General features: G+C 34.9%; 1 protein-coding gene across 6 annotated transcripts in view; it reads left to right on the top strand.

Annotated features, from left to right (window-relative positions):
• LOC140154794 (beta-arrestin-1-like) overlaps positions 1–17,406 on the top strand; it is a 150,723-nt gene that overhangs the window by 65,668 nt on the left and 67,649 nt on the right. For 3 of the 6 annotated variants that reach the window (XM_072177372.1, XM_072177374.1, XM_072177373.1), the window contains one exon: positions 11,193–11,223. In XM_072177372.1, the coding sequence (XP_072033473.1) occupies positions 11,193–11,223 (31 nt within the window). Of the gene's footprint in view, positions 1–8,071; positions 9,039–11,192; positions 11,224–17,406 lie in introns of those variants that run through there. The other 3 variants (XM_072177371.1, XM_072177370.1, XM_072177369.1) reach the window with 2 other exon arrangements.

Raw genomic sequence — 17,406 nt, 5'->3', positions numbered from 1 at the left:
GCTTGAACTACCATAATCATTACATGTTGTGTTATGGAAATGACAATAGTAAGCTAATTAACCTTTCACATGATACTGTGACAAATAAAACTCGTTATAAAAATGACCTATTTGTGCATGTCAAACACTAATGGCTAAATTTTTTTCAATATTATGTGTCAATTATGTAACCTAATAAAGGCGATCAATAAATTGGTTTTCAACAAAAGGTCAATTCATCCATGTTAAACCAAAGATAACCTGAGCAATGGATTTTCTTTTAAATAACCAAGGTTTAAAAAAGCAGCCACAGAATTGGGATGAGACCACCAATGGCGGCACCAGGATTGTTTTTTTTTGTTGTTGTTGGGCAAAATTACTTTAAGGGGGGAAATAATGAAATAAATCTATGAACAAATAAGTAAATAAAATAAATAAATAAAGTGAATAAGTAAATAAATTGAATGAGTGAGGGAGTGAATGAATGAACAAACAATGAATGAAATGAAACCAGTAATTTCATTTATTTATTTATTTGTTTATTCATTAAAAACTATCTGTTTATTGATTCTTGCCATGTATTCAACATGTGACTTATGCAAAGACATGATTTGCTCATCAAACATGCAGCACAGGGAAATCTTTCAACAACATACAATATTATGTTTTGCCACAATTGGCAGACACTTTCAACATATAAAAATTGATTGTGCCAACAAAATCATTAGAAATCAAATTTAATTTTCAGTTGAGAGTCGCCTGATTTGTATTCATGCATGGGTTCAAGTAAGAATTTAAAAGAGTAATTGTGGATGGTATCTAGAGATGGTTGAACCCAGGACCTCTGTATTGCTAGGTGAGTGTTCATAAGTCTGAGGTTTCAGGCACATATGTGTACCCATATCAAATTAATCAAAACGATGCACTTGTCGGCTGCTACATGTGTCTCATTTCACATAATAGCGAGGAATAAATACCAGACTCATCTCAAGTGGAGGTCACTTCAAATCATCCCCAAGTGACATGGTTTAGGAATACAGATAACATTTCTTATATAATTTGACTTGGGGATGATTTGAAGTGACCTACACTTGAGATGAGTCTGGTATTTATTCCTCGCTATTATGTGAAATGAGACACATGTAGCAGCCGACAAGTGCATCGTTTTGATATGGATGTACACATATATATGTTTGTTGAATGTGTAGATTACTGAAGATATCTGTACTTCCTAATCAGGATTGGGTACAGATCTAACAGTACATCCCTTATTTTGTTGACAGGGTTGTTTGATTTAAATCATGCCGATTTAAATCACTTGATTTTTTTTAAATCACTGATTTAAATCAACTTTTTTCATTTTTTATAAATGTAATTGTAAGTTCATTTCTTTCTTAAATTGACTGTTTTACTTCATTCCTGATGTTTCTACAATTTCTGGATACAATTACAATACCTCTATGATGTCACTTTATCTATTGCTAAAAATTCATCTTTAAGGTGCAGAATTCAACAGGTTTTCCCCCATGATTTGTGCCAAATTTTTTCTTTGAAATTTTCACATGTAAAAATATGTTTTGAATTTTTGTAAATACCTGATAGTATTGCGCATATGTCTAGCATTCCACTGGTCTCTGTTAAATTTATGGGGTATAGCAGTTCTTGGAATAATTTTTTTTTTTTTTTTCTGATTACCCTGAAATACCCTGATATGGTATTTAAAAAACCAAAATTATCAAAAAAGTTTAAAAATTTTTTATCTCAAAATGTAAACAGACCAGAGTAATATAATCATCATACATGAATCAGTGTTACCTGATGTATGCATGGTATTTTTATTTTGTTGGTCAAAGGTCATTATGGGGTCATTTCTTGTTTTTTGCTAAATAACTTTAAGAATTTTTTTCTCAACAAGTAAACATAGTAGAATTTTTAAATAAAAATTGGAACAATGCATTTTGTCGGTGTACATGTGGTTTTTTTTCATTGAGGTCAAAGGTCATTAAGGGGGTCAAAAGGTCAATCATAAATTTAAAAAAAATCACAATCCATGTATAAGTTCCGATTAAGCTGAAATTCACCAGGAATATTCCTTATGACATCCTAAGCACTATGTAATATTTTTGCGGGGTCAAAGGTAATTAAGGGATCACTTCCGGTTCACACAGATTCATTTGTCACTGCTGGCTGTGCATGCTCGCGGTCGCAGGCGAATGCAATCAGATCTTGTTGCCTTTCTTTCTTTCTTTCTTTCTTTCTTTCTTTCTTTCTTTCTTTCTTTCTTTCTTTCTTTCTTTCTTTTCTTTCTTTCTTTCTTTCTTTCTTTCTTTCTTTCTTTCTTTCTTTCTTTCTTTCTTTCTTTCTTTCTTTCTTTCTTTCTTTCTTTCTTTCTTTCTTTCTTTCTTCCTTTTCTTTCTTTTCTTTTCTTTTCTTTTCTTTTCTTTTCTTTTCTTTTCTTTTCTTTTCTTTTCTTTTCTTTTCTTTCTTTCTTTCTTTTCTTTTCTTTCTTTCTTTCTTTCTTTCTTTCTTTCTTTCTTTCTTTCTTTCTTTCTTTCTTTCTTTCTTTCTTTCTTCATTCCATTTTGTTGATGATGATGACCAGGTGTCATTTATCCAACTTAAAGAAAGGCAACAAGAAAATAGCAGATATTGTAATCAATTGAAACTTGAAGCGCTTGCATAAGAAACTATTTCTATATAGGTTTGCTTTTAGTCATATAAGACTTGTGCTTTAAACCGAAAGGTTGTCCTCATGAATATTTCAAACAATTTTGTAACTATTTGTAGTGAAAATACAGTATGGTATTTAAAGTATTGTTTGACATGGATTTGAGTACTATTGCAGCATTTTTTATGCAATTTGCAAAGGTATTTTTATGCACAGTGCGTGGGATCAAGGATATTACTGCAGTGTGATCAGGATGTATTCGCACAAATGCCTTTTAATTAGTCTATTCCACTGCAATCCATAAGATTTTTTTTCCTTTTTCTTTCTTTCTTCATTCCATTTTGTTGATGATGATGACCAGGTGTCATTTATCCAACTTAAAGAAAGGCAACAAGAAAATAGCAGATATTGTAATCAATTGAAACTTGAAGCGCTTGCATAAGAAACTATTTCTATATAGGTTTGCTTTTAGTCATATAAGACTTGTGCTTTAAACCGAAAGGTTGTCCTCATGAATATTTCAAACAATTTTGTAACTATTTGTAGTGAAAATACAGTATGGTATTTAAAGTATTGTTTGACATGGATTTGAGTACTATTGCAGCATTTTTATGCAATTTGCAAAGGTATTTTTATGCACAGTGCGTGGGATCAAGGATATTACTGCAGTGTGATCAGGATGTATTCGCACAAATGCCTTTTAATTAGTCTATTCCACTGCAATCCATAAGATTTTTTTTCCTTTTTCATTACATATTTAAAATGTATTGCAGAAGTAGAAGTATCACAGACAGTGCTCGATACCAATAAATGGTAGAGCTATTTAAAAATATAAACACAGATTTTATAACTTTTCACTACACGAATGATGCATTCTGTAGCTAAATCAATGATGCACTTTTGAAAATACCAACAATATTTACAACTAGGTTAATTCTAAATTTCTTCAAACCACTTTAGGAAACAGGAAATACAAGCGGTTGTGTGCCAGGCCCAGTGCTATGAGTTTGTTTGGGAATAATTCTGGTATAGACAAATCCAACGAGCCAAGTCATGGTCAGGATTTGGTCGGACATCTTTGGGTAGCCGCTAGCACCCAACCTTGTGTTTTGAGCGTGCAAATAAAAGCCGCCTAACACCTAGAGAAGATGCAAGGACGAGGAGGGTTAATAGAATAATATATATAATAGAGATAATTCCGCAGGTAATCCCATCGCATCTATTCATACATAGTCCTTTTGTTCGCAAGTACATCAATGTATAGATACCGCGTGTAGTTAATCCGATTATTATGTATTAAGGTGTAAAACGGGTGATGGAATGCAGTTTAAAATTTCCGCCAAGGCCGAATCATTTCACATTTTGAGTGCATTGTAGCCGACGGCTACCCAACTAAAGGCTGCTAGTCAGGTGTAGGAATGCGTGAATTTATAGATTCGTCTATACCCTGTGCACAAGTATAACCCTAACCCTAACCCTAAAAAATAGGGTGCGCAGGGTAAACCAGAAAACACAGGCTGTGCAGGGTAAACCTACTCTTCCAGGCTTGTTCAGAACTGGATGAGACTAGAACTAGCCCTGTTCCGCAAACTGCAACTCTTGAATAGTGAGTGAAGCGAGCACCGAGCTTAGCGATATTGGTGGAATATCTTGGATCATCATAGGTATATGAGTACAGCACAGAGCCTGTGCTAGATGAGACTTACACTTGATAATGTTCCAATTAATCTCTCAGCAGTTCACCAAGATAATTTTCGATAACAAATAGGTCCATGAACCTATTGTATTAAAGCTGTAAGGTGTTGAAAGCTGTTGGTTATTGATTTTCATTCAAATATTGCAGAGTCGTATGTGTACACGTAATAGTCTCCCAACCTGACGGTTATAATCATTCCCATGTTTTCCGCACTATGGCAAGATCAAAATAAAATTGTGGGCTGCTAATAAATATCTTGTCTTGTATTGACCGAAATGACTGTGTTGAAGACTAAGTGTACCTGGAGGCTATTATTTGCTATGAGTGATGCTTGGGAGTGAAGTTACAAGTAATAGATGTACAATTATGAAAAACTGACATCCCAAATGTATAAAATAGTATTCACGTCTTGCTGCTAAAGTACCTGACATGTGATTAACACATACTTAATGGAAGTAAATTTACCTCTCTTTAGTTAACATCACTTTGCATTAATGAGTGTGCGAAAGGCTAGTCATACAATCTTTAGTTAACATGTAATTTTTTGCATAATTTAAGTCGAAAAAAATCTATAAGCACGTTGATTGACTGCGAAAAAGACCAGCACATTTTGCCGAAGGAGTGTATGTGATATGTTTTGCAAGTTCAAAGTATGTAATGCCACAAGTCTACTGCTATCAGGTGCTGAAGTATGTAGCCTCAAGTCAGGTATTTTAATTACCTACTAAGAGCACCAAAAGATAGGTACTAAATGCTTCTAAATAGTTGTCAGGTATTTAATATATATTTGCTGGTGAAAAGCAACCTGGTTAAAATCAGGTGCATCGAAATTGAAATTTACTATTGATGGAAATGCAAATGTGTAGGAATGTGTGGGGTGCACTGTGCATGCACATGGGTAATTACTATCAATAATGGATGAAAAGTATATCTGCACAGCCGCCATCGGCGCTGTGCATTCTTTCTTCCGCGTTCTTCTTCTTCTTCTTTCTTCTTTCTGTCAACATCATATAATCAGCCATCGTAGCCACATGCTTTCAGCCATGTTGATCAAAGCATAGACTGTAAAGGTCACTAGGACCATTGAGTGGTGCCACAACTGTCACATGATCATTTCCGGTCAAAGGTTATTCACTTCCGGTCAGTGGCCAAAAATGTTATTTAGCACCGTGACGTCACTTACACACATGCATCGCCTATTACCAGTGTCTAAAAGTCCTTCACAGAATTGGGATCAAAGGTCATTAAGGGGTCACTTCCGGTAAAAGTCTGTAAAATTTGTAAAAAATATTCAAAAAATCACTGTCTTTACAAATTACCCCGAGGGCAAATTACATAGCAGAGAGTCGCCATTAGCAGTTAGCACACATGCATCGCTACTAGCTAGGGTCTTTAGGATGCCTACAGTTTTGGGGTCAAAGGTCATTAAGGGGTTACTTCCGGTCAAAAACCAAAAGTATCAAAAAAGTTTAAAATTTTTTTTATCTCAAAATGTAAACAGACCAGAGTAATATAATCATCATACATGAATCAGTGTTACCTGATGTATGCATGGTATTTTTATTTTGGGGTCAAAGGTCATTAAGGGGTCACTTCCTGTTTTTAGCTAAATAACTTTAAGCATTTTTTTCTCAACAAGTAAACATAGTAGAATTTTTTAATAAAAATTGGAACAATGCATTTTGTCGGTGTACATGTGGGTTTTTTTCATTGAGGTCAAAGGTCATTAAAGGGTCAAAAGGTAAATCATAAATTTAAAAAAATGAAAATCCATGTATAAGTTCCGATTAAGCTGAAATTCACCAGGAATATTCCTTATGACATCCTAAGCACTATGTAATATTTTTGCAGGGTCAAAGGTAATTAAGGGATCACTTCCGGTTCACACATATTCATTTGTCACTGCTGGCTGTGCATGCTTGCGGTCGCAGGCGAACGCAATCAGATCTTGTTGCCTTTCTTTCTTTCTTTCTTTTTCTTTCTTTCTTTCTTTCTTTCTTTCTTTCTTTCTTTCTTTCTTTCTTTTTTTTTTCTTTTCTTTTCTTTTCTTTTCTTTTCTTTTCTTTTCTTTTCTTTTCTTTTCTTTTCTTTTCTTTTCTTTTCTTTCTTTCTTTCTTTCTTTCTTTCTTTCTTTCTTTCTTTCTTCCTTTTCTTTTCTTTTCTTTTCTTTTCTTTTCTTTTCTTTTCTTTTCTTTTCTTTTCTTTTCTTTTCTTTTCTTTTCTTTTCTTTTTTCTTTCTTTCTTTCTTTCTTTCTTTCTTTCTTTCTTTCTTTCTTTCTTTCTTTCTTTTCTTTCTTTCTTTCTTTCTTTCTTTCTTTCTCTTCTTTCTTTCTTTCTTTCTTTCTTTCTTTCTTTCTTTCTTTTTCTTTCTTCCTTTCTTCCTTCCTTCCTTCCATTTTGTTGATGATGATGACCAGGTGTCATTTATCCAACTTAAAGAAAGGCAACAAGAAAATAGCAGATATTGTAATCAATTGAAACCGAAAGGTTGTCCTCATGAATATTTCAAACAATTTTGTAACTATTTGTAGTGAAAGTACAGTATGTTTTTGTATTCATAAGTTGCCTTGAATACTAAACATGGGAAGCAGTTTAAGATATTAGCTTGTTTACTTGTTTCTGAGAGCCTTGCGGTTAATGTACAAATTCGCTGCTGCATGTACTTTTGAAGTAATTAAAAAAATCTACAGTGTAATACTGATCCTCAAAATCATTGAGAGTGAATTCAATTATTTGGAATCATTCTTTGTCAGAATAATTATGTGTACCCCAGGATGGTGAATGATAGGGGGAAAAGATTTTCTAGTAAAGGGAGGGGGCAAAGATTTTTTGTCATGTTGAAAAGGGGCAAAGGTTTTGTTGGTATGTCGAAAGGAGGTGGAGGCAATGGCATGTCCAATGGGGGAGGGGGGGGGGGACAAGCCATGTTATGCAGACCATTTCAAGAATTTGAAACCCTGGGTACGCATAATTCAGGCATGAGAATATTCAGGTTTAAACCTGAATTCAGGCTTTTTTGTTGTCCGAATTTCCTCACTTTCTTTTAATTTCAGCGCACCCCTTAATCACTTTGGTCAAATGGGGATATCCCCATTTGTAGGTGTATCGCTGGTTCTTAGTTACATTGTAGGTGTGTGTGTATCCCTGTTTTATGCACGCACATGGAACAAGTATAGTACTACAATGTACTTTACTAGTAGTTTGCATCTGGCAGCTCTTGCTGATCTTGATTGATAATAGCATCATTACCACGGCAACTGGTGATTGTTTGTTCCATCCATGCTAGACCGATTCAAAAAGCACCATGCATGGCTGCTGAAATAGATGTATTTTTAATATGATGTACGATTGTCATAGCAGCCGTATAATACCCATCCACATATTATGTGATTCCACGCCGGTATCGATTCACTAAACAGCGTATTGATTTTGTGACATATTTATAAAACGTCACCCTAAATTGCAATAAATTTATTATGAGATTTTGGGGTTGTTAATCAGTTATTGGTTGCAAATTCTAGCAAAAATGCAGATGAGTGTTAACACATGCAGTTAGGTGTCAAACGTCAAACCTGTTGGATCCATGTGATCCATAGAAAGGAAGGAAACTGGAAATACCTACGTTTAAGGGGGAAGGTCATGTTTAGAACACCTATCTAAGGATACTATTTTTGATACATAGCAGGCTTTAGTGTTTTGGCTGTAGAGTGAAGAAATTCTGTCTTTTGTACCTTACATTGTTGGCTACAAACATTGCCAAGACGGGAAGTGATATCATGCATGTTCTTGTTTTCTCATTGAGTGTAGCAGAGTAAGAATTCGCTTGTATAAGCACTGTATGGTTTCACCAAGTGTTATGCAAAAAAAATTGTGAAGGAGTACTATATTCTTCATTTACATGATGATTTGAATGGTCGCAACCAGGGCTTGCGCTTAACTTTTGTAACAACTGGTCCGCTGTTTCAGTGTGGACCAGTTGTCAATTGGGCTGGCTGTATTTTACAACTTGCTCGCCAGCATTACAACTCGCAGAGCAAATTACAGGCTAACAGACAGGTGCTAAATTTGAGCACTGGTCACAACCATACACTTGTGGACTAATAGAGGTTGTGGTATACAACCTATGTGTAAAAAACATTGGCCAGAATGATCAAATCCAAACCACTTGGACAAAGCAGAGAAAAAGAGCGCGGTGCTGCTATGGAATCATCCTCAACGCAGGTTCTACCGCAGAAAAATGTGCGAAGTCCTCGAGGGATGCACGGAGCAGGTCGTGTTGGCATCCCAAGTCACAACACCAAATCAGGAGTACTACCACCACTTGTAAATGCACCATCTCATCAGAAAGCCAAAGAGAATCATAGCATGCTGGGCATTAGCTCACCACGAGAAGAAAATCAAGAGCAGAGAGAGAAAAATAATCAAACAACACGAAAGGGACTTACTAGCTGAGAAGGCAGCTGCCATGGTCGCACGAGCTGAGCGTGAACATCAAGCTGTGCTTGAAAAGGCAGCGCAGATACCAGCCAAGGCTGCACAGGATTTAAAAGCTAAAGAGGAGAGGGATGCGACGCTGAGAAGTCTACAGGAAAGGAAGAAAGCAGAAGACGAGTGGGATAAGATAGAGGAAGAAAAGACAAAAGCAGAAGAAAAAAAGAAGGAAGAAGACGAGAGACCACAAAGTCCAGCACCAAGGTAATATGATACCAACCATGTGTGCACCTTAGTATTAAGTAAAACTTGATGCTTAGAATTTCTGCATCTCTTGATAGTATACTGGGCGAATATATCAGATTTACAACTTGTAAGTCCCCCATTTTGAAATAAATATATGGGGGAAAATAAATAACAATGTGTAGCCCTATTATAGGTGGGTGTTGCTTCTGAAATAAATATAGTTTTTTTTTTATTATTTTATTTTCTTGATGATTTATAAAATTAAGTGGAAGAAAAGGAATTTATATACGAGTTATATAAAACAAATATTGAATGTTTATATTCGTTCAGTGGAAAAATATTTTCGTCCAGTAAAATACGAGCTGTTCATAATTCAACTTGGCAAACGGTCCATATTGATATTTCACCTCGTGAAAATATTATCACCATTGTACTGATACATATAACATTGTAACATGGCTATTTCTGTTCATGCATTGTTAAGTTTAAATATCGTGATCAATGAAACACAATGTGTGGATTTGTGTGTATGCATGTGAGAGAAGGAGAGAAAAAGAGGACTATGGGCATGTTTATACTGAGGACCTTGCACCTGGGGAGGCGGGGGTAAGACTTCTCACAAGCATCTACCCCCCCTTGGCTATTCAACTGGATTTGACCATGCAACATTCTGAATGAAAATTTGACCATATAGTTCCTGAGATGTACATAGTGCACACTTGTAAATGCTTCCCCATTACTGACTGGGTACTATAAGGGTCCTTCTCAAACATTTTCTAGTCATGGCGGGCTTGGTCAGGCTTACTAGAACTTCTTAACTTGTATTTTCTACAAGTTGGAAGATCAGTTGAAGATACCTTATGCCGAGAAACACTGTGTAGTCCAATAAGATTGGGCAGAAACTATTTGCGGGGAGGAGATAAGTTTAAGTGACCGCTTATAGGTTTGAATTTCAACCAGCCTAATCATGAAGCTCCCATGGCTGAGTGGTTAAGTCACAGGTCTCGTAAACCTGAGGTCCTGGGTTCGATTCCCAGGCAGGATCACTTTTTCTACTTGTCTCCTTTATTGTTTGCGACGGCGAACTTGGTAAAAAAATCATGTTTAGATGTAAACTAACTCTTGACAACTTTTGATTTTTCTCAAAATCAAGTTATTAAAACCACAACTAAATCCAAATTTGGTATCATTTCAAAGCTTGTATACTATGTAAACAATATCTAAAAGCCAAATTTGGACATGTTCCTGGTTTCACGGCAATGGTTCACGTAATTATTGCGATTCACAATCTTTAAGATAACACTGCTAAAAGGTATAGAGGACATGCTTGCGTTATCAAATGGGAATATTTTTGCGCTGTTATCCTGTCCCTGCTACTCCAGCACAGTTGATCAAGGTATGCATAATGAGATTTTCTCTGGCAATATATAGACTTGTTGCTGGCTTTTTAAAAATGTCTGCGTGCCTGTTGCTGATAAAGGAGAGTCAGTATACCATTAATCTAATTAATTCATAAAGATGCATGCTTTGTAACTCAGTGCCTGGGCTATTAAGCATCAATGGCCTTGTCAACGCATATTTACCTGGCGTAATTACATCTATACAGATGCGAAAAGGGAGAGATAGGGGATCATCTACAATAATATGTACTGAAATTTATGAAAATTGTGTCCAAAATTATTGCCAGTTGATTGCGTACTACGTACACATACGTGCTTACAGCTTGTACATGTAAGCTGTATGGGTCTATTTGATGTCTTTGGATATTAAATGATATTGACTTTAATAAATCATTGCAGTGGCAGCTCCCCCTCCCCCTGTGAGCCACCACCCTGTGATAAATACCCCCCCCCCCCTTTTGCCAAATTGTACCCCCTTGAAAATTGCCATGCCCCCCCTTTTTGTGGCCCCTCTGAAAAGTCCTGGCTATGCTACTGTATCACTAGACTAGAATTTTATGGTGCCTAGGTGGCTACAGAGTTCTTGACTTGTGTCACTCCTCATGGGCTATTGTTCACTCTAGCATTGTATAAAAACAGTCCATTGTTTTGATTCTGGAGTGTGGAAGTCAATTTAGTGTTGTAATCTCCGAATTGAATTTGTTTGATGTCTGCATTGTAAAAAATAATGACTGAACTTGAACTTTTTTCTTCTTCTTATTTCCTTGTACAGAGTTTTCAAGAAAAGCAGTCCAAATGGAAAGGTAAGTTCATTTACATTACAAGATTATTGGAGCTGCCTGCACAGGTACACCATCACTTGGCTGGTACTGTACAGTATTGGAGGAGTACAATGTACCAGTGTAGTACCACTGCTGGTGGGTCCTGTGTAGCAGCAGCATTGGTACTCTATAGGTACTCTGTGTGTAACAGTCAGGTACCTGGGCGACGGTGTACATGTGCAGGCGGCCACAATAGGAATCTTGCAGTGTATTAGATGTGACCTTCCCCCCTCTAAAATGATTGTAAAGTCAACCAGATACTTAGCAGATACAGCCCATTGATGAGTGCATTACACATGTCAAATTTCAATAGAAAAAAAAAAGAAATTCTGGAGAAAATAGTGACTTCTAATCTTCAAATCTGGAATCTCAGAAAGTTAGCTAATGTGACCATAGACCCTCCCTAGAAATATTCTATTTCCAGGGTCTATGATGTGACATGAGTTGACAATTTATTGTTAGCATGATGACCACAGTTACCATGAGTGAGCTTGAGTTACTATGAGTTAGCTTGAATTAACAATTGTTCACATGAGTTAGCTCAAGTTACCATGAGTGAGCTCGAGTTAGCTTGAGTTAGCAATTGTTCACATGAGCGAGCACAAGTTACCATGAGTTAGCTTGATATAACAAATCTATGAGCTCAAATTACCATGAGTTAGCTTGAATAAATGAATATGAGAGTGAGTTAACAACTTTAAATTTAAGGATCGATTCTACATCTTTGTAAAACCGCCCCTGATTAAGCAAAATGAGAACATAGTTTGGATATATCACATGTGTGATAGTTTGAGGTGCTGTAAGAAAACAAAAAATTAATTGGCTTCAGTTTAGATCGTAATATGATTGGGATCATCAAAATTATGAAATTTGGAGTGAACATAATAATGTTTGACTTATTTACCATATTATTTCCAAAGGTTTTATGACCTCCACTTTCTATTCTACCAAATCTTCTATAGCAAATCTGCTGAAAGATTTTCAATTTTTAAATGGTACAGGTTTTTGTCCCAAATTTGTGCTTTTTGTACTGGATTTGTGGTTTGAAAAGCTCTTCTTTTAACTGTGGATATACTTTTAGAAAGAAACTGTAGAAGTATTTAAAACATACTTTGCTTGACGTGTTTCTGTTCTCAAACTCGTTTTTCAATTGCTGGAACACGTCCAAAAGAATCTTGCGAATCCAGGAATCGGCCCCCAATCAATCATGTTCAACAAGTCCCACGAGATATTTGAATGGAATTTCCTATCACTTTACTATAAACATAATTACTGTCCGTACAAGTAAGTTTTTTTTTCGCTCACTCAGTCTACCTCAATCATGGTCCGACATTCCGACATTTTCATAAAAGCTGCTATGGTTAGGTCTAAATATTCCTTTTTTTGTTTGGATGTTAGGTTTGTTGTTGTTGGTTTTTTGTTTTGTTTTGTTGGTTGTTTAAAATTTATTTTTAGTTTGGTAATCATAATATTCCTGAAATTATAACACCATAAACATTATGCTTCAATGGCAACATATCGTTGTCCACAACACAAACTCTCATATCTGAAAAGGCTGCCTTTTGTGAATTTTTTAATTTTGTCTTCTAATTGTGATAAGATACACTGTAAAATTAACTTGATATATTAATGTAGAGATAATATCACACTATCACAATCCCATGTCCATTCACAAAAGAAAGAAGCAAGCTAAAATATAATTTATAATAACAATATGAAATGCAACAATGATAATAAAAATCACAGAAGGCAGCCTTTTGAGATTGACAGTATTTGATGCAGACAACGATATAGGGTATAAGATCTAGACAATCCATCCACCTGTCGTCCTGTCTACTGAAGATAGCACCATCTAGGTGAACGACTCCTATGTCACACACAGGGTAGAACTAGTTGGAATGATAACATACTTGATCAAATTTACTGCTTTATTATAAGATTAAGATTCAACAGCATGCAAGCTATGTTATTCATATGTGAGGATGAATTTCAAAAGAAGTAGTACTGGGTGTATTTCTTTTAGGTCACATAAAATAACTTTATTGGTTCTCATCCATAAGATTTTCTTAAATTGGTGAGGATGTGATTTTTTTTTTGTTATAGTTGCAATCTTTTTGATGCATTGTTGGAAAACGATTACATACTTTTTTTTTAAGGTTCTGAGGGTAGAACACTACAAAAAAAACTTCTGAAACTGGGATTCATCATATAGGCTATATTAGACTCATAGATGGACTTTTTTTATTTACTCGGATGATGTAATGCTTTCTATAAAGTGCTGTAACAATAAGCATGGTTTCAGGCCTGTAACTAGGATTTATTGGGGGGGATGTGGGAAGCTAAAACAAAGTGGACCTTTTGTTAATATTTTTACACAAAATGGGCCTTTCATCAATTTTTCCTTCAAAAAATATGGTTAGGTAAGCTTAAAAATCACGCCAAAATGACACTATGAACTTGGGACCAAAGACTTCCGGTTCACTTGTGATGCCATTTTCGGTAATTTTTGACCTTGTATGGATCATGGTAAGCTTACATACACAAGATATAATGAAACTTTCAGCATTTTAAACATTTAAGGTTGAAAAAAATGGGGGAACGGACGTTTATTATAAAATATAAGGTATGAATTGTAATTCATAACTTCTTTCATAGGTAATACTTCTGCCTTGATAAAACCGATGATAAAGTGACAACATGTGCGTATACAGCGCGTAAACAGCGCAGTGCTGCGTCTCTGCTGCAGGTATGCGTGCCTTCAAAGGCGGCATAATGTGTGCGTCCGCGTTGGTACTTTGTACTTCAGAGTAGACTGACTGTAGTGTAAGGGAATTTTCTGTAATAGATGTGACCACAGTTGTGCAACCATTCTTGAATCCATCACTTATTTCTTCATTAACCATAATAATAAACGGAACAATAATCACTCTATGAATTGTGATATCATAGCAACAGTTTCCATAGTAACAAGTAGACTAAATATTCTATCATCTTGATGGACAATAAAATATGTGAAATAAATGATGTAATTAATGTTGATGTTTGATTGCTGTATAAAACAGTATACATTATGCTGAATATGTTGACATATTTTGGACAATGCAAATCGATCTGTCACTCTTTTAATGGCATTCAAGTAAACAAAAAACGTTCAGTCGGGCAGAATATTTTTTTTTTAATAATATTTTGCCACGCCACATAAAATACAAAAATATGATGGTAAACAATGGCTTGGTTTTTTTTTTAGGAACCCTAACCCTAACCCTAAAAATTCAGACTGATGGGGGTTCGGATTGACAGTGTTTAGGACTGATGGGGTGTACCCAACGAACAGGCAAAACATTTTTTGCAGAAATATATTGATAAAACAAAAAAAATGTGATCCTTATTTTTTTTTCAGATTATAGTGTCGGTTGAAAAGGGCAATACATATATGCAAATGGAGTTGCTCATTCAGATATGTATTTCAACTGGAATAGCTTGTCAATCCGACACATTTAGACCTATTAAATTTAGATCTCATAACTAATGTATTATTCATGCAATGCAATGAGGCAGTGTCTAACCACAAAGACCAATTTAATATGCGTAATGATGTGCATGAACATGGCGAATCTAAGTGAATCCATTATTTTGATGTAATTTCTCAATAATCATTCCTAATTATAGCACCTCATATAATGTCATGCTCAACATAAAGCGAGTGAGCGACCTTTGCAAAAGTCATAGAATCATTATGAATACCTTTGGTAACATTTGAACATTCCATTTGAAATCCAAATACCCCCTATGGAAGACATGACCTTAATCTCTCACACAGGGGGTATAGATTTCAAATAAGTCACCCATTCAGGTAATCCCATTTGAAATTTATACTCCCTGTGTGGAAGATTAAGGACATGTCTTCCATAGGGGGTGTAATGATTTCAGTTGGAATAGCCCATTTAGCTGCAGATATTGTGATTTCATGGTGCATTATGCTGTATATTTTTAAACCAAATGTGTATTTTTACTAGCAGTAGCATGCCTACACAGTACACACAGGGATCATCTACTAGTCACACAGTATAGCAGGATATTTTAGCGGTGTTAATTTTTTGCAATTTTAACTGCTCTGAGCAGTGTTGTGGTTTCTTGTATTTGCAAAACTGTTCTTATTAAGCATATGGGTTAAGCATTTTTTGCAGGCCTTTAATTAATGCTTTGCATTCTAGCCATGGGCTTCAACATAAAAAGTTTTAAGATATTTTCTCAAAATATCAAGAGCCATCTCACTAACCACTAAACCAATACTAGTCTTGTTTGTACTCATTTTAAGGTGGTTATAAATATTATAAAAGTGCTCTAAACATGTTTTAAACAGATTAATTGAGTAGAGCAAAGTACACTGATCAATATGCCTTTTGTTTGGAGTCAATCTGACATACAGTTATCAAAATATATCAATTTATATTTTCTTTGTATCTTATTGTTTTTATCAATAATCAATCAAGTTAATCAGCTAAAATGACTGGAGAAGCTCATTTACATATAATTTTTGCCAATATTTTGCTAAAAATCCATGCATAAATGTTCAGGGTACTTTTATTTTACATAATTTTGCCCTGAAACTTGGTCAAAGTGTTTCTAATATGTTCTAATGTATTATATAGTGAAGCCGCCCCCTAATTTGCATATTTGCATAATTAATTAGCATTTATATAGTTAATATTGATTATTGACAAAAACAATAGGATACAAAGAAAATATAAATTGATGTATTTTGGAAACCGTATGTCCGATTTGCTCCAAACAAAAGGCATATTAATCAGTGTACTTTACCCTACTCAATTAATCTGTTTAAAACATGCTCAAAGCATTTTCTAATTTCTAGAAAATGCATCCAATACCACCTTAATGCTTTTTCCTTGCTGATTCCAAATATGGTCATGAAAATGTACAATTTTGAAATTTCTGAACTTTTAAAACAAATTGTAACATGTCGTCTGCCGTTGACACCCACATGGAGAGAGTTAATTTGTTCTTCTGTTCTGTGAATTGTCCACGAAAAGCAGAAAAATAAACACATGCGAAAATTGTACATTTCAAACGGATACCTGGGTACAGTAATTTAAGCATGTTATTTTCATCATATTATTTTTCACAATTTCAACTGTTCAGATCAGGTTTCCAGTTTCATTTTTTTCATAATTACAAACAGTTATAGATTAAAGCCTATACATGTAGGTAAAAGAAATATTTTCACAGACCTTTAAATTTGCTGTTCTGTAAAATAAATAAATAAACACCTTGCGAAAATTTTCTTCTATAACGTAAGCTTAAGTAAAACATTCATGATCAAGAGAGCTAGACATGCATGTACAACAACAGAATGTAAGCCTTGAAATTTAAGAAGCAGAAAAACAAGACTGGAGAGAAAAAAATATAATGCTGTTCTACCAATACTGCCCTACCTTCTAGCTACCTGTATATTATGGCAACGTCAGAATTCATAGATCTGGTGAATTTGATGCTTGTGTAAAATTGAATTGGAAAGGTTTCTCATAAGTATTATAATATAATGGAAATGCAGCCATTACGTTTAAAAACCAATAATGGCATGTGTAATGTTGACCGTAACTTGCACCTTGCATTTGGAGTATAAGTGTTAAATATCAAGCAAGCCAGTGGAAAATACATTATAATCAAAACAAATCGAAAAAAACAACACTATAAATTATGTATCCTTTTATTATAATTATGGTAAACAATATATACAGATAAACTGACCAGGTAATAATATATAGAAGGGGAGCAAAGAAAATTTAGCTGACATGACCACACGACAGTATGGTTTCATGCAAGCCTCGAATTTCGTTATTTTTAGGGCAGGCCAACTTGGCCTTGGCTATTTAACATTTTAGGGGGCACCGAGGCCATCATGCCAGGGCACCAAAGCCAAAGCAAATTTCGTTATTTTTAGGGCAGGCCAACTTGGCCTAGGCTATTTAACATTTTAGGGGGCACCGAGGCCATGATTTATTTATTTCATAGGCCTATATTTATTCGTTCATCCATCCATCCACCATTATTTCTTCTTTCTTTATTTATTTCATGATTCATTCATTTATTTATATATATATTTATTTATTTATTTATTTCATGATTCATTCAGTGAAATATGAG

Source organism: Amphiura filiformis, chromosome 6 (assembly GCF_039555335.1).
Source record: "Amphiura filiformis chromosome 6, Afil_fr2py, whole genome shotgun sequence".
Taxonomy (NCBI): Eukaryota; Metazoa; Echinodermata; class Ophiuroidea; order Amphilepidida; family Amphiuridae; genus Amphiura; species Amphiura filiformis.
This window is presented reverse-complemented; position numbering and strand designations above follow the sequence as displayed.